Raw genomic sequence first — 27,815 nt, 5'->3', positions numbered from 1 at the left:
ATTGTCGGTGCAAGCTGTTTTTAGAACGGCGGAGCAGAGCCGTGAGCTGCTCAGAGCTACGCTACGCTCATTATGGGATTTCTTGGTTTCCCTCATCAAACTCATCAAATACACAATCCAACAACTCCACAACAAAACGCTCTGGTGGACAAGTTGTGACCTGCACATTCACCACGCTATGGGATAATCATGTATAATTATGTAACATTACGACACAAGAAGCAAATACTCAGAACTACTTGCGCTTTTGAAATCCCTCCGCCCAGCAGCAGCCGTCTCTGGAATGTAGTTCCGGCTGCATTTGCCTCTAAAACAATTCAGTCTTGTAATGTTACATGATTATCTCATAGCGTGGTGAATGTGCAGGTCACAACTTAGCGTTTTGGAGTTGTTGGATTGTGTACTTGATGAGTTTGATGAGGGAATTCTCTGCCCAGAATTTGCCAAAATGTTGAACTATCCCTTTTAATATTAATAATTGTCCTACAGTTTAAATGCATTACACAAGATGAGTCATTTCATAGCAGCTGTCAGAGTGTTTATTGTCCTGCATGGAGGAGGAGGAGGAGGAGGAGGAGGAGGAGGAGGAGGAGGAGGAGGAGAAGTCATGGTGGCTCTGTGGCTCCCCCTGCAGGTGGTGCTGAAGAATGAGCCGGTGCACCCGTTCGGCCTGGCCGTGTACGGCGACTACATCTTCTGGACCGACTGGGTGAGGCGGGCCGTGCTCCGCGCCGACAAGTACACGGGAGGAGACATGAAGGTGCTGCGCGCCGACATCCCACAGCAGCCCATGGGCATCGTCGCCGTGGCCAACGACACCAACAGCTGTGAGTTTTTTTAAAGTGTGTTTTGTTTTTTGTGCTTTTTACACAGTGATAAATCCAAATCTCTGTGGTACAAACACTGGATGGATGAGGATGAAATCACAGTGGGTGATATGAATGTATGTGATTTAGTCGATGCACTGCAAAAACTCAAAATCTTTCCAAGAATATTTGTCTTATTTCTTGTCTAAATGTCTCATTTCTAGTCAAAACTAATCTCTTTCCAGTTAAAATAAGACTCATCACCTAAAAATTAACTTGTTTTTAGATAATTTTCACTTGTTTCAAACAAATTTTCACTTGAAATAAGTAGAAAAATCTGCCAGTGAAAGCAAGTTTTTTGTGCTTATAATGAGAAAGAAAAACTTGCTCCACTATCAGATTTTTCTACTTATTTCAAGTGAAAATATGCTTGAAAGAAGTAAAAAAAAAAAAAAAAAAAGTGTCTAAAAACAAGCTACTTTTTATGTGACGAGTCTTATTTTTAGTATAACGTGATTTGTTTTGACTAAAAATGACATTTTGGTAAGATTTGGAGTTTTTGCAGTGTGGTCTTTCGTGCACAGGAAATAATACCCAGTTTTGTCTCATCCAGATAATTAAACTCCTCCCAATTCAAGATACTTCATCACACTGGTGCAAAATTAAAAGTCAGACCTACAAATTGTGTTAAATGCCAATGAAATAGAAAAGTGCAACACAAAATGGACCCGAAGAAGAATTCACACACATACAAACACAGTTAAAACCATATGATAAGCAAAAGGTTGTCAGGCCAGGACCATACATATATATTGCAGAGATTATAAAAGGATGTTCACACTGCACTAAAAGATATTGTTCATTCTGTCATTTTGTTTTGTGTTTAAAGGGCTGATTGTCCTGTTTTTGAGTCTATTTACATCTATATTTCTATTTCAGTGAGTCTATATTCATTAATCATTGCACCATGGCCAGACACCAACAAGTATCATCTTATTTTAAATGAAAAGGTTCAATACTGTTTGTAATATAAAGCAATTTATCTGGCAGTTGACAAATAGATATGATCTCATATTATTACAATATCATGCACATAAACACATTATTATTTCTTCTACCCTCATATATCAGTGCCATTTTTCACATATACACAGTGAACAATCATTTGCACATTAGAGCTGGAGGTGTTGATTTAATTTCATAGCTGTGTAGATGATCATAGATTATCACAGATACTGTAGAGCATCACGTCTTAAACTAGTTGAGTCAGAAAGTTTAAACACTCAGAGGCTGAAGACGCAGCGGAGCAGTTAATGAGATGACAAAACTAATCTGCAGCAGATGAATCACAGACACGTCCATTCATAAGATCTGTATCACACACAGGAGAAACGGCCTCCAGCTCATCTCCTGTTTGTCTCTATTCTTTAAAATCAAAGCAGCTCTGTGTGTTTTTTTTTTCTCCTCCGTATTGTCGGCCATCTTCTTCTCCTCCTTCACTTTTTCCTCGTTCACTAAACTCTCTCGTGCTCCGACGCCGAGAGAGAGCCGGCGGTAAATAGCTGCAAATCCCATTTAGATCGAGTCACATTGAATTATGCATCCAGCAGCAGAGAGGACACATCAGGCCGGCGTGTGTGTGTGTGTGTGTGTGTGTGTGTGTGTGTGTGTGTGTGTGTGTCTCTCTGGGGAAAGTGTGTGTGTGCGCCTGAGTGGACTTTGGGTCACAAATTGTTATTCACTCAAGTGTGTGTGCGTATGTGTGTGTTGTCTGCACAGGTGAGTTCTCGCTGTGCCGCGTTGACAACGGAGGATGTCAGGACCTGTGTCTGCTGACCTCCGAGGGAAGAGTCAACTGCAGTTGCCGCGGCGACAGGAAACTTTTGGAGGACAACACGTGCATCGGTAAACGCAGGAGATTCATACATTCATAAAAACTCAAGTCGTCTTGTACTGTTTTATGTTTGTTTGTTTTTAATTTGCTGATGAAGAAGCTTTTACATCTCATGTCAAGTCAGTTTTATTTTCTAAAACTTTTTCTTTATTCCACTTTGATTCACAAGATTTACTTTACATGTCAGACAAGTGTTTTTTTTTCTTTTTACCCCCACCCAATGTTACCCTTACAAACATATACATTCATATGAAGAAAGATTAAATAAAATAAATATATAGTAGTACATTAAAACAAATTGTTATAAATATATATACACCTATATGCATATATAGGCAAAATCTATAAGAATAAAGCAACTTAATAATAATAATAATAATACAAAATTTAAATTAAAAGGTCATAAATCATTTATCCATGTAACTATTAAAATTACACATACAAAGAAAGTTTTTTTTTTTTTTTTTAACTTTTTCTTTATTCCACTTTGATTCACAAGATTTACTTTACATGTCAGTAGAGCACAAGTGTTTTTTTGTTTTTTTTCCCCACCCAATGTTACTCTTAAAAACAAATAAATTACCGACAAATTCATATGAATTGAGAAAAAAGATTAAATTAAATAAATATATAGTTTATCAAAACAAATTGTTATGAATATATATATATATATATATATATATATATATATATATATATATATATATATATATATATATATATATATATATATATATATATATATATATATATATATATATATAATATATATAAATATATATATATGTATATATATATACTGTATATATACACACACACACCTATCTGTATATACCTATATGCATATATAGGCAACATTTATAAGAATAAAGTAATTAAACATTTTATTAAAAGGTCATAAATCATTTATCCATGTAACTATTGAAATTACACATATACAAAGTCAGTTTTATTTTATTTAAGTTACCTCAAAGCACGTTAGAAAAAGACAAGGTGTAGATGGATCCCACTGAGAGCAGCAACAGTAAAGAGGAAAAACTTCCCTTTAAGAAGCAGAAACCTCGATGAGACTCAGACTGAGGGTGGACGGACATCGGCCTCGACCGGTTGGACAAGAGAGGAAGAGAATCAGGGATGTAATAACACAATGAACTAAAACAGCTGGAGGAAAGAAAGGATGGAGGTAGAGAGAGAGGTAGAGAGAGAACAGCTGGTCAGGATGCTGCAGCGGTGAACAGAGAGATCACAACAGTCTGGTTCTTCAGAACAACCTGAGCTCAACTATCAATACAGAGTCAAACTGTTTTATCGACTCTGCAGCTTCTCGCTGGAGGTTTGATGGAAACAGGAACAAAGCCTGAACTTTACAGACTAAGTGCTTCTTAAAGGTTAAGGCATTAAAACAAAATGTTTTAAACTTGGATTTGAAAGCCTGAATGGAGCCTGATAGGAAAAAGCCGCTCTGCAGCAGCTGGTGACCTTTGGGTTGGTTAAGGTCAAGGTAAAACTTTATCATCCCAACATGTGGAAGCTGCAGCTTTTAACAGTAAAAAATAAGTAGATAGATGCCAGATAGCAGCTTCTAGATAAATTAAAGATACGACAACAGTCCCAGATTGTAAATGTCTAAAGTGGATGTGTCTGTTTTTGTCCTGCAGCCCTGAACACAACATGCAACAGCATCGATGAGTTTGAGTGTGGGAACGGAGACTGTGTGAACTACACGCTGACCTGTGATGGCATGGCCCACTGCAAGGACAAGTCTGATGAGAAGCAGTCGTACTGTGGTGAGTGGAGCCTCTGTCTCCGGAGTTCAGCTGCGTTCAGGGTTCACACGCGTCCTGGAAAACCCTGGAAAAACCTGGAAAAGGGGTTGACTAATGTTCCAGTCATGGAAAACTACGACACAACAAAAGTCAAATGTCCTGGAAAAGCTTGAGTTGTCCTGGAAAATGATTTATCGCATTGTGACATCAGCTACTAGAGCTCTGTTTGACTTTTTCAAACCCCGATAAGGATTTATTTTGCAAAGAAAACTAGAGACTTTGAGTTGCTGAGTGTTTCCAGTGTTGGAGTTGTTGTTTCCTCTGCTGAGTGACAGATACTGTAGAGGAGCAGCACAAACAAAAACAACATGTTTGTGTTGTTCTTTTATCATAACTATCATACATTTCTCATAATTTCTTATTTTTTTTGTCATTCAAATTTTTATTTGTTTTAACATAACTTTACAGACATTTCAAGTGTTACAGATGTGGCACAAATTAATAGTCTGTTTAAGAAAGTAAAAAAGGAGAAACAGATAGATAGGATGAGGAGAAAAACAGACAAAAAAAAGAAAAAATATCTGAAAGAATAAAATATAACATTGATAAAAAATAAAATACTCATCTTACAACTTAAAGGCAGCCCCCACCCCTGGCACCCCTCATGCTTCATACATATTCAAAGCATAAATAAATACAATTACATGCAATGTAACTATCCTTCCAACCTTGCCTAAATTTCTCATAATTTCTAAGCATATGAGAGATTATTTCATAGATACGTTAAAGAGCCACAAACTGCACATCTTTAAATCAGACTTCTGTGGCTGAGTGAGGAAGAAACATAGAAACAAACTGGTTACATTTACAAAACAAGGTACAACTGTTGAAAAGCATGAATGGGACGGGGGATTAGGTATCAGCTGAAATCAGCAGCACCAACTGTAAGCACTTTTAAATCCAGGTTTATTCTACTTTTTATTCTTCTTTGCTAAAAAATAGTTAGTTTTTATGCTGTTCTTTTCAAATGTTTTGTCTTTATGTAAAGCACATTGAGTTGCCTTGGTATGAAATGCGCTATATAAATAAAGATGCCTTGCCTTAGTGTACAGTTTAATAACATGTCTGTCAGACTGTAGCAGCTGAAAACTTCCTGGAAAATGATTCAAATAAAGAGTAGGAACCCTGTTGTAGTTGACGTGTGTAACCTGACCCTGTCACTTCCTGTCCTCAGCCAACCGTGTGTGTAAGAAAGGCTACCGACGGTGTGTGAACGGCCGCTGCGTGGGCCACAGCTCCTGGTGCAACGGCAACGACGACTGTGGAGACAACTCAGACGAACTCTTCTGTAACAGTGAGTCCAGTCAGTCACATACAGTAACAACATCCCCCCCCATCCGATTTCCATTGGATATTTTATATAAATGTTGTGTTTTTCCCTCCCGTGTGTTGCAGCCACGCTTTGCTCGGCCGATCAGTTCCAGTGCAGAGACGGCGGCTGCATCACCAACTCCAGCAAGTGCAACCAGAAGGTGGACTGTGAGGACGCCAGCGACGAGATGAACTGCAGTGAGTGTCTTCACATGTTTGAGTAAATAGTAGGGGTTGGAGAAAAAATCGATTCACATAAATATTGTGATATTTATTTTGACGATTTTTAAATTGAATTTTTTTTAAATATTGTGCAATGTGCATTTGTTCGCCTTTTTTACATACAGAGAGTACGGGTTTTGAAAAGGGTTTAAGTTCACTTTATAATGGAGTATGTTAATTTATAGGCTCCTACAGTATTTGTGTGCAGATAAATGTTAAAAATGCAGACTAAAAATCGAGAAAATCGGCAATATCGTAGAATCGCAATTTAAATCGAATCACCATCCAAAAAATCGTAGAAGAATCGAATCGGGAGAAAAGCATATCGTCCCAGCCCTAGTAAATAGATAAATAGATAAATGAATAGATACTCATCAGCAGCAGCATTCAGAGACACTCAACAAGTTACAAAGTTTAAAACCCAACTGATTTAAAAACAGGTTTAACCGTCCAGGGCTCTATAAGCTCCTCCACATAATTGTTGCTCCAATAGCCTCAAATCAAGGGGAATTAGTAAATTAATTTAAATCAACTATTGATTTCAAGTGCATCCAGAAATAACTGAGACTTCAGCCACCACACCTCCACAGCGAGTGCACTGGTGTCGGTTCAACTTGAATCGACCTTGTGCTGCAGTTTTGTTCAGCGACCTCGGTGCAGGAAGCAGAGGAGGATCTCTGTCTCTCTGTCAGTCACTCACTTTCTTTATGTGATGTCATTTAATTCAATAACTTTAAGATTAATTCAAATAGTTATACTAAAGTATCTGCTTGTGTTAAACCATCTGAACAACTTAGCAACAAATTAGCCCATGTGTGACCTGCACATTCACCACGCTATGAGATAATAACAGAACGTTGTTTTAGAGGGAAATTCAGAGACTGTTGATGACAAACTGTCCCTGAAGGCAACGCGCATCAGTGGTTTTGCATGAATTTCCCTCTAAAACAACTCTGTGTGGTAACGTTGTGTTATTATCTCATAGCGTGGTGAATGTGCAGGTCACAACTTGTCCACCAGAGCGTTGTGGAGTTGTTGGATTGTGTAGTTGATGAGTTTGATGAGGGAAACCAAGAAATCCCATAATGAGCCTCCGTAGCGTAGCTCTGAGCAGCTCACGGCTCTGCTCCGCCGTTCTAAAAACAGCTTGCACTGACAATTAAAGGTAACGAACCTACTGCTATGACTATAGGGATTATGGCAATGGGCCAATTTGCCAAAAATGTTGAACTATCCCTTTAAATATGGTTCAGATTTTAGATCAAACCATCTTTTCTTTTTAGCTGAGGAGGAATAATGTAAATATCAAGACACATGATTATTATTATGAGGACTGGGACTGGATACAGTAATTGTCTTGGAAATCGTATTGGTTTGGTCTTGACCACAACGCTACCTGTTCAATAACTTAGTTGTGTACAGACAGCTAACATCAGACATCCCATAATAGCCCTAACTCAGCCTCTTCTCTCTCTCTCTCTCTCTCTCTCTCTCTCTCTCTCTCTCTCTTGTCCAGCTGCCACCGACTGCTCCAGCTACTTCCACCTCGGCGTGAAGGGGATGACGTTCCAGAAGTGTGAGTTCACCACGCTCTGCTTCGCCCCGTCCTGGCAGTGTGACGGCGCCAACGACTGCGGAGATTTCTCTGATGAGAGGAACTGCCCAGGTATTTTTATTTTATTTATTTATTTATTTATTTTAATGTTTAACAGGGACAATACATGCAACATTGCCACAAAAAATGCATACTGTACTGTATATGATGTCTAGCTTCAGCTAATTTGCAGTCTTTGTCTCTGGTCAGGCTTTAGAATAGAATAAAATATACTGAATACAATAAATGCAATAATACAAACACAGTGGATAATACAGTGAATAGGTAACATGAATAAATAAACACAGCTGCAAAATTCAGATTAAACAATTACACAAGTTAAATTTAACATTAAACTTTAATAAAGTGCTGTGTTGATAATGACTTGAGAGAAGTTAATGTTCACATTTCTGCTGCAGCTTGAGCCGATGTTTAACTTTAAACACTAAACCTCTTTAGGTCTGTTTGGGATTTAATTTCTGATGGTAAAGAATTCCATAGGTGTGTGTATCTACCTTGCACTGAGAGGAGCGACTCTCTGAGATGCACGTACAGTATTTTATTTTTCTCACAGCGTTTTCGAGGAACAAGTGGAATTAGTTTGTCACAGATGGATTAGAGCAAAAAAAAAAAAAAAAAGTCCAATTTGGATTATTCTTAATGGAACAGAAACAAAAACAATGAATGTTTTCATCCATTAAATTGCGGTTTGGGAGGAAATTCTCCCTGAAAATCTGCAGATTAAATTATTTTTTTTTTCTTCTTCACGCCAGCTTAGCTCAGCTCCCTGATGTTTTCTTGTTTGCCTCCCCAGGGAGCGGGAAAACAAAGTGTCCGACGCCCTTCTTCGCCTGTCCGAGCGGACGCTGCATCCCCATGAGCTGGACGTGTGACAAGGAGAACGACTGTGAGAACGGCGCCGACGAGGCTCACTGCGGTACGTCCGGATAACCTTTTTTTTTTTATTTTATTTTATTTTTATCAGGGAGAAACATACAAAGTCATTTCAGCGCCATTACACTCATACAGAGCGAAACAAAAACATGTATTTGGATAATTGTTTTAACATATTAACCAAGCTACACTGCAAAAACTCAAAATCTTACCAAGAATATTTGTCTTATTTCTAGTCAAAATGTCATTTCTAGTCGAAACAAATCTAATTCTACTTAAAATAAGACGCATCGCATTAAAAGTAGCTTGTTTTTAGGCACTTTTTACTTCTTTCAAGCAGATTTTCACTTGAAATAAGTAGAAAAATCTGACAGTGGATAAAGTTTTTCTTTCTTATTATAAGCACAAAAAACTTGCAGATTTTTCTACTTATTTCAAGTGAAAATTAGTTTGAAACAAGTGAAAATGATCTAAAAACAAGTTCATTTTTAGGTGATGAGTCTTATTTTAACTGGAAAGAGTTTAGTTTTGACTAGAAATGAGACATTTTGACAAGAAATAAGACAAATACTCTTGGAAAGATTTTGAGTTTTTGCAGTGTATTACTCCCCCTTTCATTTTACAATGTTTTAAATAAGAACATTTGAACAAAAGAAGTCACATTTACTCATTTTTCTTATACTTATAGTATATCTGATCCACTTGGACCACCAACTCTTAAATTTCTCCGAATGCAATTTTAGCGAATGTCAGTCTCTCCATGATGTAGATTTGGTGAACAGTCCCTTGCCAGTCTTCCAGTGTCGGTGCGTTGGGTTGTAGCCATTTCCTTGTTATAGTTTTCTTTGCTCCAATCAATAATATCTTCATTAAATATTTGTCCGCTATTGATTGGATATGTAATGCCGTGGTACAAAAGTACATTGGGCTGACATCAAATTGTATAGTCATTTGAAACACGTATACTCCAGACAATCAAGAATGTCATGATGCCAGAAAGATGAAAGTTTCGGACAATCCTAAAATAAATGATAATGGTTTTGCTACATCTGAACCACACATCCTCCAACAATTTGTTCCGCTACCCTGGTGTCTCTTCTGAGCAGGTGTTATAAAAAATCTCACTATGTTTTTCCATCCAAACTCTCGCCAGTTATATGTGAAGATGTGGTTTTCCATTGTAATGTACAAATGTTTTCCCATTCATCCCCAGATATGACCACATTTCCCTCCCTTTCCCATCTACATTTAATATGCAGGCTCAGCTGTTGGAATTTGAGGCGTCTTGGAAAACCTTTGTATAACAGGGTTCTTATGGATCCTTAAAAAGTCTTAAAAGGCATTGAATTAATTAATCTAAAAATAAGGCCTTAATTGGAATTAAAATGTCTTCAATCAATTTTTCAAAAGTCTTAAAAATGTTAACACATGATAAATGGTATTTTATGGTTGTAATTAGTCTCAAATCTCAAAATAATTGGTAACATTTCGACATAGAGAAGTTAGTGGCGGCCGTCAACGCTAAATTTCTCACCGCCACCAGCTCCGAGTCATGGTTTTTTTTCCCGGACTTTTTATGCATTTATTTTGAAAGGACAGCTGGAAAGAGACACAATCCAATGTTCATGTAGCAGTCACTTTACCTTGGATCACATAGGGAAGTGGGTAAAATTGTCCCTAACCCTATGTAATTGATGTGGTGTTTTTTTTCTTTTTTCTGCATTTGTGTTTATTATGAAGTCGGTCTTAAATTTCATTTCAAGTGGCTTTAAAAAAGTCTTAGAAAGTCTTAAATTTAATTTGGCTTAAGCTGTAGGAACCCTGTATAATCTAGATATTAATTTCTTTCCACACCCAGACTTATAAATTGAAACGAAAACCTTCAGGATGTCACTTCTCGTTAACGTTTTTGTTGTTGATATTTTATTTTTTCACATTCTTTCTTTCTGCTCCTTACAGATAAGTTCTGCTCAGCCTCCCAGTTTGAGTGTGGGAACCACCGCTGCATTCCCAGCAGATGGGTGTGCGACGGCGCCGATGACTGCGGCGACAGCAGCGACGAGGACAGCAAGTGCAGTGAGTGTTGAGGCACAGAAAACACTCAAGAAAATAAATAGCAGACACCAGGCAAACACAAGTCCAGATCTCCAACAGGAAACTCTGGTCTGAATCCTTCAAACCAGATTTAGTTCTGCAGATTTACAAACGCTTTCATCTTTTTAGCTTTAATCACTTTTGCCTGAAAACTGTGAAGGTGTTTACTGCACGTTACTCTCCTGCAGTACTGTATGGATGGAAAGCATTGGCACACACAGAGAACATAGTATACTTAAATAACATTAAATCATAATAATATATAGTTTTTATTACCATGGAGTATTAGGGCCACATTGACAAATAAAAAAATCACAAACTTAAAGAAGAAAGTCTTAAATTTACGACTTTATTCTCAAAATTTATGTTATGACTTTTTTTCGTAGGAAATGTACGACTTTATTCTCAAAGTCTGTGTTTTTGTTTTTTTTTCTCTCATAATACTCTGTCGTATTTTATGTCTATTTATGGTGTTTCTTTTATATTTCTTGCACTTTTGCTGCGAAACTGTGTTTTTATTTCCAAAGCAATGATCATACATTTTTATTATATTCTAGTCTACTTTAAATTCTCAAATAAAAGCCTGGGTTTTTATTTGCTTCAACTGCTGAATTTATGAGAGAAGTCGGGTCCAGAGTGTTATGAGAGTGATCTTAGGTTCAGGACACAAAGTTACAGAGAAAAATTTCAAAGCACCCCTCTGGCAAAAAATAAAAAGCCTTTATTGTGATGGCTATTTCATTATGAAACGTTTAAAATCAGACTAGTATGCATGTAAAAAAGTGGAGCTGGGATTCAACCCACGCGTAGTGGCACAAACCGTCTTCTTCAGGGCTTATATTTCAGACAGGCGTCTATATGGGACAGGCTTTTAATTCATTTAGCACAGATCTTTTAGCTCAGGAAAGATGAGAACATATCCATCCATCCATCCATCTTCAAAACCGTTTATCCGGGACAGAAGTTTAAGAAATGTATTCGGCGTTGATTAAACTTCTAAATGAAAGGAACCAGTCTGTTTCTTTACACTAAACTGAACGACTGAATTGTGGAGAATCTCAGCGATATAACGATGTCGTGCAGCGAGTTCATGTTGACTAAAGTTTTAACAGAAGATGACTGGAAAATGAGCGATCTAAGCAGCATTGAAAAGTGCTCAAACAGGCGATCTGTTGGACTTGAGAGGTTTTGTACATTCACAAGAACTTGCACAGAAAATAGACCTGGCTTCTAATGGAGACTGGCTTTTATTTGAGAGTTTACGGTATTTCATTCTTTTCTTTTTGATACATAAATCTTTATTAGTTTTTATGACATAAACAACAAAGAAACACAGTGACATTTTCTAGATGATACACTACGGTATGTAAGGATTTTGGACAGAGGGTTTCTGCACAGTACGATACAGCGTGTAACATATGGAAAGCAAATGACATTTTATACCCTTTAAAATATAATTTAAGTGACACAAAAAACAAAAGTAGGGAACTACCTTGTTCCTCATTCATCAAAAACATTGTCCATTCTATTCTATATGACGAATATGAAGAATTTCTCCCTCTGCCTCTGGAAACTCTGAAAGTCTAGTTATTATTGATCGAGTTCACAGTCTATTGATAAAATACTCTGGGGCAATAAAAGGCATTAAAATCACCTTCATTAATCTTTTTTCGCCTGTTTCACAGAGACCAAGACCTGCAGCCCCGAGGCGTTCCAGTGTCCCGGCTCTCACATCTGCATCCCTCAGCGCTGGAAGTGTGACGGAGACAAGGACTGTCCCGACGGAGCCGACGAGAGCGTCAAAGCCGGCTGTGGTGAGACGGGATAGAAACACACGGAGTAAATGAATACGTAAATACATAAACACACACCACAGCTCCACTTATAATTGGGTTTCTTTATTTTTCTGTGTCAGTTTTCAACGACACGTGCAGCAGCAACGAGTTCATGTGCCAGAACCGACAGTGCATCCCCAAGCACTTTGTCTGTGACCACGACAAAGACTGCAGCGACGGGTCCGACGAGTCCCAGGAGTGTGGTGAGTGATCTGGTTTTTTTTTGTTTGTTTTTTTTATTTTCTTTTTATTGAGCATCAACAATATTGTACATAGATAAACATACAGGAGGATCACAATGCTCCTATTTATATAGTATACAGGGTATCCGCGGGGTCTTGAAAAGTATTAAAAGGTGATAAATCAATTTTGGGAAAATTAAGACCCTTAAAAAGTATTAAAAAGTCTTTTCGGGACTTTATAAAGTCTTAAATGTTCAAGGTATGTTTTCTGAATTAGCTGTCGAAGAGTTTGAGTCCTAAAAAACATTGTAAAAGTGTGTGAATTTATTCATTTTATTAAAAACCAAAGATGAACCGGTACATAAAAAAGAAAAGAAGATTGTTGTTTTTGTTTTTTGAGTGGAGCAATGTTTTTTTGTTTTGTTTTTTTATAAACTTTGCCTTTGATTTATTACCCCAGCCTATTTTGAATTATGTTGTATCATAGTGGTCTACTACACAGTAGCGTAGCCAGAAAAAAGACATTGGGTGTGCACCTGCAAAGATGGGTGTGCCAAATTTATTTTCAACAAACTGAGCGTTACACCTCCATAAATATTCAAAAGAATTCCAACATTATATGTTGTGTGCGTTCTCATCAGTAATAACAAACCATGTGTTATTCGCTCTCAACAAGCCATAGGCCTTTAACAAGCATCAGACACAGACTGCACATAATAACTTGGGTTTAACAGTCGCATCATGGCAAGCCGGTATGATCATACTTATCTTCTAATCTATATGCAACGCTGAGTAAAAAAAAACTGCTTAGTAACTGCTCTTATAGTCAACAGTACAACAGGTCTAAACATTCACGTGCTCAAATAAATCAATAACAAAGTCATAAAAAAACACACTTTTGCGTGTCTGGTTAGCGCACACACAATAGGTGATCTACTAAGAGTAACACACTAAATGACAACACGCGCAAACCGCAGTATTTAAATGAGGGTTTTGCGCGTAATCGTTTCCACCATGCAGAGTGTGGACAGAGAGCTGGATGGATACAAACGCAGAATAAAATTTTGATCCGACGCATTAATAGAGAGAGGGACAAATAAACATATTGTGGAGCTGCCTGCAGCATAAGAAACGTGGGAGATTATCTATGAGAAAGTTAAAATGTGGTTGGTAGAACAAGAAGAGAAGAGATGAAGTGAAGAGAAGATGGGGAGATATAGGTATGCGGCAAAGAACAAAAGAAGATTTTAGTTTATAATAAAACCTCAGCAAACGAGGGAGAGCTGCTCTGATCAGTGTTGAGCAGCAGCTGAGCAGGTAACTGAGATCTGCTGTCATTCATTGAGCTGGCGGTGCGCGCTATGGCACAGAGCTCAGGTGGGACACTCAGGCCACTCGGGTCTAAACGCGCTGACCAGATGGATCACGGACGGAGTGAAAGCAGCGGTGACGTCCCAGTCCCGGTCCCAGAGCTGAGCAGCCAGGTACTGGAGAGGGAGGAGAGGAGAGGAGCGCATCGGACGAGAGAGGTGCGGCGTGCGTAACGGCGCTTAAATGACTTTGATCGCATGATCAACAAAGCTATTTAACCATCTGAACACAACTACTGGGCTCATCATTCATCACATATGATAATGTAACAGCTTGGCCTGATGTTTTATATCGCAAAGCAGAAGAGGACAACGATATCGCTGCTTACCTGTGCGCACTGCGCAGCTCTCAATTTAAAGGGCAAGACGGCCTGGCCTGGCCTTGAACTCGTTAATTATTCCATTAGTCCAGTTTCTCCGCAACGCATCACCTGACGGCAATTTTTACAAATGTATTAACTGATCGATAACATGTTAGTAGCTATAGACTATAACAAAAACAAAAAATGCATCAAATTTTTTGGGTGTGCCAGCTTCCTCTGTGGGTGGCACTGGCACACCCTGGCACACCCGTGGCTACGCCAGTGCTACTACAGTCTTTATCACAAACTAGAACTGTTACGTTAAAAGTGCCACTGATGTAAATGGTTACAGCTTGAAGTGGTAGTGAGGTATTAAAAAATATTGAGAAGGTCTTGAAAAAGTCTTAAAAAGGTTTTAAAATTAACTTCAAGATTCCTGTATATACCCTGAGTATAATAACCCCCCCCCTTCGCCACAAACATGTTGGGACACCAGTCCAGAAAAAAAAAGCACATACATGAGTTCGCCAACACTGAGGCTGTGCACAAAACAAGAAGACGGACAAGATGGATGCTAAGTGGTCATTAAGGAGGCACAGTTTTAAGTTTACCTAAAAAAAAAACCCTGAGAGTATATTTTATCTTCTCTAATTGTATGAATTGTGTCAGGTCACTAAACCACACAGACACTTTGGGTGGATTTTCTGATTTCCACTGTAATAATATTCTTCTTCTACGGTATGTGCAAGCAGCGTCGTAAAAGCAATTATGTTTTTATAACTTTTCCTTGATGTTGTATGTCTCCTATCTGTGGTACCAAATATGGCCGTAGCTGCGTTGGGTTGAAGATCAATATTCAATGCTTCTGACAAAGACGGTAGACCAGCCTCTGACCTCTTTTAACCCTCTTCCTCCTCCTCCTCCTCCTCCTCCTCCTCCTCCATCACTCAGCGGGTCACAGTGGGATTCAGTGGTCAAAAGGGCCCACCAGAGGATTCATTTATTGCGGAGAATCAGTTCCTTCTGGGTCTCCAATTCTATTTTACGTAGCCTACTGTGTATGCAATCTCAATCTCATACATCGAGAGCCTCCTTTCTTTTTCTTTCATCTGCTGGTTTAACAGTCTGGCAGTGAAGGACAGGAACTGTTTAAATAACATTGTGAAAGTTGCTCGAAAATTACTGGCACCCAACTTGCTGACTTACTAACTTCCTTTGGGAAAGACGGGCAGCATGCATCATTAATAATCATGATCATGTTCTGGCCTGTGGATTTATCTTGATGCCATCAGGTCGGCGTTACATGCAGCCTCTCAGGATCCAATTCAATCGCTATTCTAGGTCTTTTGTGCCTTCTGCCATTAAATTGTTGAATGCTGAGCCGGCTTGAAGCTGTAGTTAGTACACGTACTGTTGTTGACAATGTGTTTTTATGTATTTTGTCCTATTTATGTATTTATTGTCCTACTTATTGTACTTTTTACAGTATCTTACCTGATCTTAATTTTCACTGTCTCGCAGTTTCCTCCTCACTTCTATGTACAGTATGCTCGTGTAAATGAATGTGGTGCAATAGTCAACTGTAGAAACAGAATTGCCCTATGATAAATGCAGATAAATAAAGTAATCTCAACTCAACTCAACTCAACTCAACTTAACCGTCCTTTCCTCCGCTGCAGAGTACCCGACGTGCAAAACCACCGAGTTCCGCTGCGCCAACGGCCGCTGCCTCATCCAGAGCTCGTGGGAGTGCGACGGAGACTTCGACTGCCACGACCAGTCGGATGAAGCGCCCAAGAACCCGCGGTGCACGGACTCAGGTGAAACTTAACACTGCATATTTGTGTTTATGATTTATTTATTGGTTTATTTTTAACATACAGGACAATGCAACACTATAAGTGAGCCAGAGTTTACCAATAAGGCTCATTTTCATCTGCTGTCCCTGGCCTGATAGTTCAATCTAATTCAACTTCCCCTAATTGACATTGATAGATAATATATAGATAGTCGTAATTATAATAAACTTTATTTCTATAGCACAAAGTTACAAAGTGTTGCACAGATAGAATAAATTAAGATCCTTATAACGAGGAGAAAACAGTGACAAATAACGACCCGTTCAATAAAAAATAGAAGTAAAGAAGTAAAATCCTGTGGCTCATGATATTTAAAATGAAAAAAATGACAACATAAAAGCCCGACAAAATAAAAAAGATATAAAGTACGACGTGCACCACTGGTGACAGATTTATCCAGATCATTTCATGTCGATGCAGCCGAGACAGAGACAGAGAACACCATTACAGCAGAAGACAAATCTGTTAATGCACATTATAGAAGTAAATGATGCTAATATTTCGACTTTTTCTCTTCCTTTGCTTCCACATGAAACTTCCTCCTTTGTGTCTGGCGGAGCAGAGAAGAAATGCAACGACACGGCGTACGCCTGCCACAACGGGAACTGTGTGAACGACGCGCTGCTCTGCGACCACAAGGACGACTGCGGCGACGGCTCCGACGAGCTCAACTGCTTCGTCAACGAGTGTCTGAACAGCAAACTGAGCGGCTGCTCTCAGCTCTGTGAGGACCTGAAGATCGGCTTCAAGGTAAGTCCACGTCTGAAGTCACGGGTCCACGTTTCTACGGTCAAACACCATCATTTGTTGGAGAAATGGACAGTGAACTTGTTTTTTTTTTAATGTTATCTCACAACCAACAGCACAACAAGACATTTCCCTCTTCTTTTCTCTCTATTCCCCATGCTGTCTAATAAAATTACCATCATAAACTACTGATATTTGATTAAATCGGCCTCTGTCAGAAGTCAAATAGTGTAAATGGTTACACTTTTCATTTTAAAATCAAATTAATCTTCATTTTTATGATTCATATGAATTATTGATGTTTTTCTAGGGTCGTATGATTTGACATGTGAACTCACCAAACCTGACTGAACCCTAAAATGCTAAAACTAATTTTTTCAATAGTCTTCTTTACAATATTGACAAAATGGCCTCTTAACCACTTGCCATCTCATGTAGTAACATGATTTTCCAATTTGAATTTCATATTTAGAACAAAATGTATTCCATAACCTTTATATTATATAGAAAAGTACATATATAAGATCGTGCAAAACTAGTTTATATGGTGTTTTATTTGGATTTTAGTGTTTTCAAGCACATGTAGACATTTTTGCCATAATTCTCCAATATTGAAATTGATTAAAAGCAGAAATTCTATATTTGGTTTCCCAAAAAGAATGTGTGCAAAGTTTTTTCTTTTTTTCTTTTTTAAACATATTTTTATTTGAGAAAATGAGCATTAATCACAGATATCCAACAAACAACATATTTTGTAATGTAAAATATTGTATATAATGAAAATAAACTTAGAAATGAATAAAACAAAGTAAAATGAATAAGGAAAAAAGTGAATAATAACGACAATACAAGTAGGCTGTTTGCCATCTGTGATTATCATTACTCTCAAAAGAGTTTCAAGCACTATGGACTGGATTTATTCAAATTTGTGCAAGTTAATCATACGTTTATTTTCAAATATTAACCCTTTTAAAACCGACTAAACCATATGGAGTCATTGACCCATAAACTGAAGCTTTTCGTTCATTGTTGCTTTACCTGCTCGTGTGCTTTGCCCCCTCACAGTGCAGATGCCACCCCGGCTTCCGCCTGAAGGACGACGGGAAGACCTGCGTGGACATCGACGAGTGCACGACCACCTACCCGTGCACGCAGCGCTGCATCAACACGCACGGCAGCTTCCACTGTCTGTGTGTGGAAGGGTTCAGCCTCAGTCCTGAAAACCCCACCATATGTAAATCCACCTCAGGTAAGGAAAGAGAAGACATGACAGATGAGCGACACTGAGCCTTACAGAGAGTTTAAAGGCAAATCCACTCAAAACACGTCTCTCTCTCTCTCCCTTCCCTCCCTGCAGATGAGGAGCCCTTCCTGATCTTCGCTAACCGCTATTACCTGAGGAAGCTCAACTTGGATGGATCCAATTACACACTGCTCAAACAGGTGAGGCCTGCAGATACTGGATGTTCCTTTGAAGTTGCTCTGGGAAGTCTTGTGAACCGTCCTGCAGGAGGAATGGTGGGGGGGAGTTGGGGGTTTATCTCCAGCTACAGACTCTAATGCCGCTCCATGTGCTTTGACAGGGCTTGAACAACGCCGTCGCTCTGGACTTCGACTACCGGCAGCAGATGATTTATTGGACGGACGTGACCACCCAGGGCAGCATGATCCGACGCATGCACATCAACGGCAGCGACGTGCAGGTCGGTGCAGCGGCGCCTCGACTTTACTTTCCTTTACTTTACTTTATTTGTTTATTTGGTCGGGACTAGGGATGTCACGACTACTTGTTTTTTAAGTTAATTAATCGTGGTATTAAACGCCACAATTAATTAATCGTAAAGATTCCTAAATACCGTTACTTTCACAAAAAGTTGATGTTGGAACCTTATTGGCAGATGTGCACAAAAATAAAGGTAAATGCACAGATACTGGTCCATTTAACTAACGTAACATTGAATTGGTAGGAATTTAAATGTTAGCGTGTCATTTTTAATTAAAAAACAAAACAAAAAACGATTAAAATAAACGCAAACATTTAGTATAGATAACAATTCATGACCTGAATATTTCAAACACTTCCCCTGGAGATTAAGAATTGGTCCTATATTAATAGATACTTGAAATATTTTGTGTAAACAATGAGTAATGTAATTATATTTTGACTATATTTGATTTTACACATTCATAGTGTTGTGAAATGAATTAATGCATAATAATCGTGATAATCATATTACCGTGATTATTTCTCTGACAATAATCGTACCAAGAAAATGTATAATCGTGACATCCCTAGTCGGGACAATGCATATTAATGGACAGTGAGTGCTAGAGTAGCCACAGTAAATACACCGGATTTAGCACATGTGCTAAATTACATCTGTAGTCCCCAAAACAATACAACAATTTAACATAAAAAGTCCAAAAAGACAGAGGACCATTAGATAGCGGGAAAAGTACATTTACATACAGTAGTTACAGGGTTAGACATGATTCTATATATAATCTATATAGCTGGAATTAACATGATTCATTGAAATATAAAAATATATATCTATAGAGTTGCGATTGACATGATTCATTTTAAATATAAAAATATATATCTATACAGTTGTGCTTGACATGATTCATTTTAAATATTATAAAAATATAAATCTATACAGTTGAGCTTGACATTATTCATTTTAAATATAGAAATATAAATCTATACAGTTGTGCTTGACATGATTCATTTTAAATATAAAAATATATATCTATACAGTTGAGCTTGACATGATTCATTTTAAATATTATAAAAATATAAATCTACAGTTGAGCTTGACATGATTCATTTTAAATATTATAAAAATATAAATCTACAGTTGAGCTTGACATGATTCATTTTAAATATAAAAATATAAATCTATACAGTTGAGCTTGACATGATTCATTTTAAATATAAAAATATATATCTATACAGTTGAGCTTGACATGATTCATTTTAAATATTATAAAAATATAAATCTACAGTTGAGCTTGACATGATTCATTTTAAATATTATAAAAATATAAATCTACAGTTGAGCTTGACATGATTCATTTTAAATATTATAAAAATATAAATCTATACAGTTGTGCTTGACATGATTTATTTTAAATATAAAAAAATATATATCTATGTAGCTATGACTGACATGATTAATTGAAAAAAAACATAATTACACCTGGACTGGAGGAAGAAAAGGTTTAAATAAAGGGTTTGTGCAAAGATACAGGAAGTGGCTCATCCTGCTGATGATGCTCTCTGATTGGACAGGTCCTCCATCGCACGTCGCTCAGCAACCCGGACGGCCTGGCGGTGGACTGGGTGGGAGGAAACCTGTACTGGTGCGATAAGGGACGGGACACGATCGAGGTGTCGAAGCTGAACGGAGCGTACCGCACGGTCCTGGTCAACAGCGGCCTGCGGGAGCCGCGGGCCGTCGCCGTGGACGTTCGCTACGGGTGAGAGTTTAACTTTAGAGGATCTGAGTCGACTCGACTGAAAGTTAGAAAGATGCATATCGGGATAGTTCAACATTTTCGGCAAATTGGCCCATTACCATAATCCCTACACTGCAAAAACTCAATATCTTACCAAGAATATTTATCTTATTTCTAGTCAAAACAAATCTCATTATACTTAAAATGAGACTCATCACATAAAAAGTAGCTCGTTTTTAGACACTTTTTACTTCTTTCACTTGAAATAAGTAGAAAAATCTGATAGTGGAGCAAGTTTTTCTTCCTTAGTACAAGCACAAAAAACTTACTTTCACTGGCAGATTTTTCTACTTATTTCAAGTGAAAATTTGTTTGAAACAAGGGAAAATTATCTAAAAACAAGATCATTTTTATGTGATGAGTCTTATTTTAAGTGGAAAGAGACGAGTTTTGACTAGAAATGAGACAAATATTCTCTGGGAGATTTTGAGTTTTTGCAGTAGGTTCGTTATCTTTAATTGTCGGTGCAAGCTATTTTTAGAACGGCGGAGCAGAGCCGTGAGTTGCTCAGAGCTACGCTTCGGAGGCTCATTATGGGATTTCTTGGTTTCCCTCATCAAATACACAATCCAACAACTCCACAACGCTCTGGTGGACAAGTTGTGACCTGCACATTCACCACGCTATGAGATAATAACACAACGTTACCACACAGAGTTGTTTTAGAGGAAAATACAGAGACTGCTTGATGAAAAACTGTCCCTGAAGGCAACGCGCATCAGCGGTTTTGCATGAATTTCCCTCTAAAACAACTCTGTGTGGTAACGTTGTGTTATTATCTCATAGCGTGGTGAATGTGCAGCTCACAACTTGTCCACCAGAGCGTTGTGGAGTTGTTGGATTGTGTATTTGATGAGTTTGATGAGGGAAACCAAGAAATCCCATGAGCCTCCGTAGCGTAGCTCTGAGCAGCTCACGGCTCTGCTCCGACGTTCTAAAAATAGCTTGCACCGACAATTAAAGGTAACATACCTACTGCTATGACTATAGGGATTATGGCAATGGGCCAATTTGTCAAAACGTTGAACTATCCCTTTAAAGGTCGAGTCTGTAGGTTTGTTTACTGCAGTTTGTAAACACAACATTTTAACTGAGCCCCTCCTCTCGGGCTCAACAGCTCAGTGTTTTCAACCTTTCATTGAAAAATCTGTTTTTACGTCACTGAAAACGATTCTTTCTGAAAACTTCCGGCCGAAGTGGACACCGGGGAAAACTCCGGTTTCCTGTTTGCATGTATATAAAACAGGGGAGAGCAGAGTTTTAGATTCCTGAACGTCACCGAATGTGACAGGAAAGGCTTTTGACGTCCGGCGTGTGACCTTTGTTTACTGTGAGATGATGGATGACACGCGACCAAACAAAGCTGCTCCAGTATGTTGAGAAAGAGGAGTGATCTGAGCTCATTTGTTTCATTCCAACTCCAGAGATAAATAAATAATTATCCTTGGCCTTGTGTTTATTTGAGTTTGTGCAGATGAAGATCTTTTATGAAAACAACCTGGTGTGTATGATGCTATTATTGAAAACGGATGAGAAAATATTAGTTTTTATAAACCAACAGCTAGATCATTGTTAAGGTGGGACACTACAGGTGAATAGGGTAAACCTTTTAACTAACAGATATCACCATGAAACTTCCCAAGTTTTTCACTTACCTTAAGACAAATATTTTTTGTATTAATAGTTTTGTCAAAATTTATGTTTAAATATGTAAATGAGGCAATATCTAATGAAATATGTGCTAATTTGCATACATTTCCAGAACCGAAATCTGAACAATGGATGAAGCCACTTTCAAACTTCTTGTTTTATTTTGTTGACACATTATAGTCAGAAGTTTTTACAGAGGAGGATTTTGGATATCTCTTTTTATCACTCTGTAAATGAGAAAATACTGTCACCAGCCCTAAAAAAAATCAAATTTCGTCCTGTTTTTAGGAATAAAATGTTGTATAAATCAGGCTGTGAATGATATATCAACAATCCCCTCTGTAAAAACCTTCAGAATATAGAAAGGGATCAAAGTGGAAGGTTTGGTGTCTGTAAGTGCTGCTGAAGTGGAGATTTCCAGCTCAGAGTCTGAAAAACTCATCACCTTGTGCATGTTAAAATCTGATGATGTCATGAAAGCAGTAACGCTGACCGGACGTTCCCGACAGGTACCTGTACTGGTCGGACTGGGGGGACAGCCCCCACATCGGGAGGATCGGGATGGACGGGACCAACCGGAGCGTCATCGTGGAGGACAAGATCACGTGGCCCAACGGCCTCACGCTGGACTTCATCAACGACCGCATCTACTGGGCCGACGCTCGGGAGGATTACATCGCCTTCGCCAGCCTGGATGGAACCACCAGACACACAGGTAACACACACACACACACACACACACACATGGATCAGTGCTGCCCTACAAAGGCAAAGTGCAGTATCTGCAGTTTTTCAAAAAAAAATTTCAATTTTTTTTATTGTGAAACACAAGACAAACAACATAACGGACATACAGCAATGGATACACAAGATGTGCGTGTGTAGTTCGAGTGCAGTGTAGTAGGGATAACAGTTGTGATAGCAAACATAACTCATAATAGTACTAATGACAGCATTAATTCTGAAGGTAAGAAGGAAGAAAAAGGGACAGCCAGGATAAAGGATGAAATAATGAACCAAGGGAAGAGGGAGCAGAGGATGGATGCTTAAGTGGAATTGGATGTGAGTGAATAAATAAGAATAGACAGATAAATTGATTAATTAATAAAATGAATGAAAGAAGCTATGCGAATGGGAGGAAGAGAAGAAAAAAAAAGTAAATTTTTTTGGACCAAACAGAAGTGTGGCATATTCTCTTCAATCTGGTAGAATTTGATATTGGTACTGCTAAAATGTCCAGAGTTATTGGGCTTTTTATTTTGCTGTCCATCCAAAAAAGCACTGTGAAACCAATAAGGCAAAGTGCAGTATCTGCAATAAAACTGTCAAAATTGGTCACAAAATCTGCCATAAAATGGTCAAAATTGGTCAGAAAGACAAACTACAAAATACATTTGATTCAGTCCACCTTTATCTAATCAATTATAGACTTGGTAGTTCTTCATAATTTGATGCTTAAACCTGACAATGAAAAACACAAAAAGCTGTTTTTCTCAGTTTGGCATTTTTACAGATACTGCTCTTTGCCTTTGTACAGTAGGGCAGTGTGTGTTTGTAGATGTTTTTTTGTTTTTTTTCCCCCAGTCATAACTTATTGATCTTCTCGACCCCTGCACCAGTTCTGACTCAGGACATCCCACACATCTTCGCCATGACGCTGTTCGAGGAGTTCATCTACTGGACCGACTGGGAGACCAAGTCCATCAACAGAGCTCACAAGACCCTGGGAGTCAACAAGACCATGTTGATCAGCACCTTACACCGACCCATGGACATCCACATCTTCCACCCGTACCGCCAGCCCGACGGTAAAACCCCTCTACGTTACCGTCTAATTATGACGCCTTAATAAGAACCTAAACTAATAATAACACCTGCTAAATAAACTGAAATGTATAATTCTCTTGTTTAGATCGCCTACATTCGGTCCAAGAACCATTCAGGCATATTACAATACAATACAATTTAAAAACAACAACATTGACCAAAGTGCTGTACAACAATAAGCATAAAAAAAATACAAAATACAGACAGTTAATACAGATTAATCAGAATCAGAATCACTTTTATTTGCCAAGTACACACATATACTGTATATCTTATACTCACCTTTTTATTTTTTATCACCTTTAATTTTTTTTTTTTGTGCGTGTGTGTGTTTTCTCCTGTTTTATTGCTGTTTTTAATCTGAATTCCACTCTGACTTTGCTCTATTTTATGATTTTTAAAGTGTAAAGTGTCTTTGAACATCTGTAAAAGCACTTACAAGTAAAATGTATTATTATTATTATATTAAAAAAGCACAGCAACAACTGAGCATTAACACAATACAACCGAGAACAAGCACAAACATAGATAAGTGAAGTGGCAGGTGGATTAAGGTGGTCAGTTGGTAGCGCAAATAAAGTAGTGCAATGAGATTAATATATATATATATGTATACTGTATGTTATTTACAGCAGGGAATTAAAAACACAAAAATTACGCTGCGCAAAAACAGAGTGAACTTTCTGTTACTAGTAAGAACAGGTGACAGGTTTCTCTCTGACCACGGATGAGTGCACGTCGGAGCAAAACAAACGATTTGTGAGCGTAAATATCCGCTCTGTGAACGTGAACATTGGAGTCTGGGAGTATTATTTCCTATTGAACCATAAAACACAATCATTTATTATTGCTCAAAAATCACAAGGCAGATTTTTTTTTGTTATAAAAGTAATTTTAAGTTATTTGTCTGCTGCTCTTTAAAGTGAGTTTGGAGTTAAATGTCAGCCGAGGTCCACGGCTCCAGTTGAACTTTGTTACTGTTACTTTGTTTCCAAGTCACACGGTTAGATGAATGTGGAGGAAAGTGTTTGACATTAAACATTTTATGTTATAAGATATTTCATTTCATTTCATAATAACCTTTATTTAAACTCGGAGATATATTGAGGAGTAACCTCATTTACAATATAGCCGAGATGAAACACAAAACATGTAAGGACAGAAGACAAGACGTTTGAAACATACAAAAGCAAAACAGAATACCAGAAGTTAATGGTGAGAAGGATAAATTGAAACATAAGTGTAGTTAAAAGCAGGAGCAGTTATAGGTAAAATAAGATGTAGTTATGGTTTTAAATTGTCCTATTGATAAAAGTGAGGTAAGTTTCAAATAACATATAACATATATTTGTTCTGTTGAATTTATTAATATACGCACTGCAAAAACTCAAAAAAACTCAGTATTTGTCTTATTTCTTGTCAAAATGTCTCATTTTTATTCAAAACTAAACTGTTTCCACTTAAAATAAGACTCATCACCTAAAAAATGTACTTGTTTTTAAATCATTTTTTTACTTGTTTCAAACACATTTTCACTTGAAATAAGTAGAAAAATCTGCCAGTGAAAGCAAGTTTTTTGTGCTTGTAATAAGGAAGAAAAACTTGCTCCACTATCAGATTTTTCTACTTACCGTAAAACACCAAATAAGGGCCCGGGCGTTTATTTGCTTAAATCGCTCAAATCAACCGGCGTTTATTAGGGACCTGCGTTTATTAATAGTGTTCAACCTGGACCTCCTTCTGGGGAAAGAGGCTTCACTCCGTGGCGGCAGGCGGCGGTGGAATGATACGTGCGTTTCTCAAGGCATTAGGCTACTGTAAATACGGCCGGGGCGGACTTGTTCTCTCTCTCGCTGACCTCCGCCGTCCTGGCCCGCACAGGTACCAGGAGACCGAGACCCCCCGTCATGTCGGTCCTCCGCCCTTCTTGATCCGCCGCAAGTTGCAAAAACCCTGCGGACGCCCAGTCTCTCCACTCCTCTCCCTCACTTCAGCACCTGTGGTGGCTCGCACCACCGTCCTTTTTTATTATTATTATTATTTAAAACGAGGAGCGAGCCGAGCCGAGCCGACACTGTGCAGCCCAGGACAGGTGCGGAAGTGCGGATGAGAGGAGTGGACAGACCGGGCAGGAGCAACCAGCTGACGTCTCGTCGGTCCTCGGCCGTCTTTAACGTCACGAGACACCCGCTATATTTGCATAGAATATTTTTTGACAACCAGAAAAACAATGTTTGACCCGGCGTTTATTTGGGATGGGCGTTTAATATAAAAAATATTTTGCTACACCCGGCGGTTAATTGGGACCGGCGGCAATTTGGGACTCGGCCCTTATTTGAAGTTTTACGGTATTTCCATAGAAAATCTGCTTGAAAGAAGTAAAAAGTGTCTAAAAACAAGCTACTTTTTAATGTAATGAGTACAGATGTTACTGGTTCAAAATTGCGGGGTTTTTCCTGCACTGCAGGATCGCGTGATCGCGTGACTTTTCACCACAACTGTTTTCCTCTAGGTGACAGCACCGTACTAAATACTGCTCAGACGTTTTGGGGACAATGCTGACAGCCTGATAGCCGCGATTAGGAGTGGCGCTGTTCATGATACAGAATACAAGAGGATGAAAGGAGAACTAGCTGCAGACAGTAAATAATATAGTAGCCTAGTTTTTCAATGACAAAATGTAACGACGGCAGCTACAGTAGACTATAGCCCACGTCTCACTCTCTTTTTTCGGTCATCTGTCTCGTCATCTCCAAAATGTGTTTTTAAAATGAGCCAACTACAGTACTGTGCAGTAGTGCCGCAGATTTCTCACTCCGCACCTTGTTTGAGAGTGCAGCTGGATGATTTCTTGTGAATGAACGGGTCTGTGTCACTTTGGGGCTGGGCGATAAAACATAGGATAAATAACTTTCCCTCGATAGAAGACGCGGCCGATACAAAGTGACACCGTCAGCCATGCAGCCGGCCTGGACTTTTTATTTTTAATTATGAAGGATCATCTGCATGCGCAAGGCAAAGATGATAGCATCAACAAAACACGGCGTAACACACGCGGCTGTATGGGACAGGCTTTTATTTAATTCAGAACAAACCGCTTAGCAAAAATGGAAAATATAGTCTATAATAATTAATTGATCTGTTGTTTGGCCACTGTTTGAAAATAACCCGAATTATGAGCAAATAATCTGATCCAGAACAGCAGTCATAATCAGACTTCTTCTAAATAAACCTAAACATTAAATAACTGGGTCAGGTCGGACCATGGGGTTATTTTTTCTCTTCTTCTTCACAGGAGAAGAGGAGGCTATGTGCAAAGTACCACATTAACATCTCTATTCATATAACGCCCATCGAAACAGCTGATTTACATGTCGGCCGTTAAGGCAAGGCAAGGCAAGGCAATTTTATTTGTATAGCCCGTTTTTACAAACAGTTTGTCTCAAAGGGCTTCACATGGCATCGTAGCAACATCCTCTGTCCTTAGACCCTCACATCGACTGAGGAAAAACTCCATGGAAACCCCTTTAACAGGGAAAAACAGGAGAAACCTCAGGGTGAGCAACAGAGGAGGGATCCCTCACCCAGGACGGACAGACGTGCAATAGATGTTGTTACAGACAAGAAAACAGTTTACAGTTTGTCACAGAATGTGCGGAATATGGAAATGTTAACACATGGCGATTGGCCATTCACGCGGCTTTGTTCTTGGTTTCGGCCAATCAGCTTATAAGCACATGGCTAATTATCAGCTTTCAACCAATCGCACTGTTTTAATGTGTGTGTGTGAAAGTTATTTTCTTTAGTTCATTTTCGTTTCTTTTGGATTTTTTTTTACAACAATGTATCAATATAATATTGTTTTCGTTTCATTTCGTTA

General features: G+C 38.4%; 1 protein-coding gene across 1 annotated transcript in view; it reads left to right on the top strand.

Moving 5' to 3' along the window:
* LOC310986064 (low-density lipoprotein receptor-related protein 1-like) overlaps positions 1–27,815 on the top strand; it is a 179,161-nt gene that overhangs the window by 118,052 nt on the left and 33,294 nt on the right. Inside the window, exons 43-60 of the mRNA XM_083971791.1 lie at positions 635–827; positions 2,586–2,711; positions 4,359–4,487; positions 5,701–5,820; positions 5,922–6,035; positions 7,576–7,725; positions 8,468–8,590; positions 10,507–10,623; positions 12,327–12,455; positions 12,557–12,679; positions 16,010–16,150; positions 16,752–16,939; positions 18,002–18,185; positions 18,294–18,379; positions 18,520–18,639; positions 20,232–20,419; positions 22,618–22,823; positions 23,728–23,916. Of these exons, the coding sequence (XP_083827917.1) occupies positions 635–827; positions 2,586–2,711; positions 4,359–4,487; positions 5,701–5,820; positions 5,922–6,035; positions 7,576–7,725; positions 8,468–8,590; positions 10,507–10,623; positions 12,327–12,455; positions 12,557–12,679; positions 16,010–16,150; positions 16,752–16,939; positions 18,002–18,185; positions 18,294–18,379; positions 18,520–18,639; positions 20,232–20,419; positions 22,618–22,823; positions 23,728–23,916 (2,626 nt within the window). The remainder of the gene's footprint in view (positions 1–634; positions 828–2,585; positions 2,712–4,358; positions 4,488–5,700; positions 5,821–5,921; positions 6,036–7,575; positions 7,726–8,467; positions 8,591–10,506; positions 10,624–12,326; positions 12,456–12,556; positions 12,680–16,009; positions 16,151–16,751; positions 16,940–18,001; positions 18,186–18,293; positions 18,380–18,519; positions 18,640–20,231; positions 20,420–22,617; positions 22,824–23,727; positions 23,917–27,815) is intronic.

This window comes from Trachurus trachurus, assembly GCF_905171665.1.
Source record: "Trachurus trachurus genome assembly, chromosome: 5".
Taxonomy (NCBI): Eukaryota; Metazoa; Chordata; class Actinopteri; order Carangiformes; family Carangidae; genus Trachurus; species Trachurus trachurus.
This window is presented reverse-complemented; position numbering and strand designations above follow the sequence as displayed.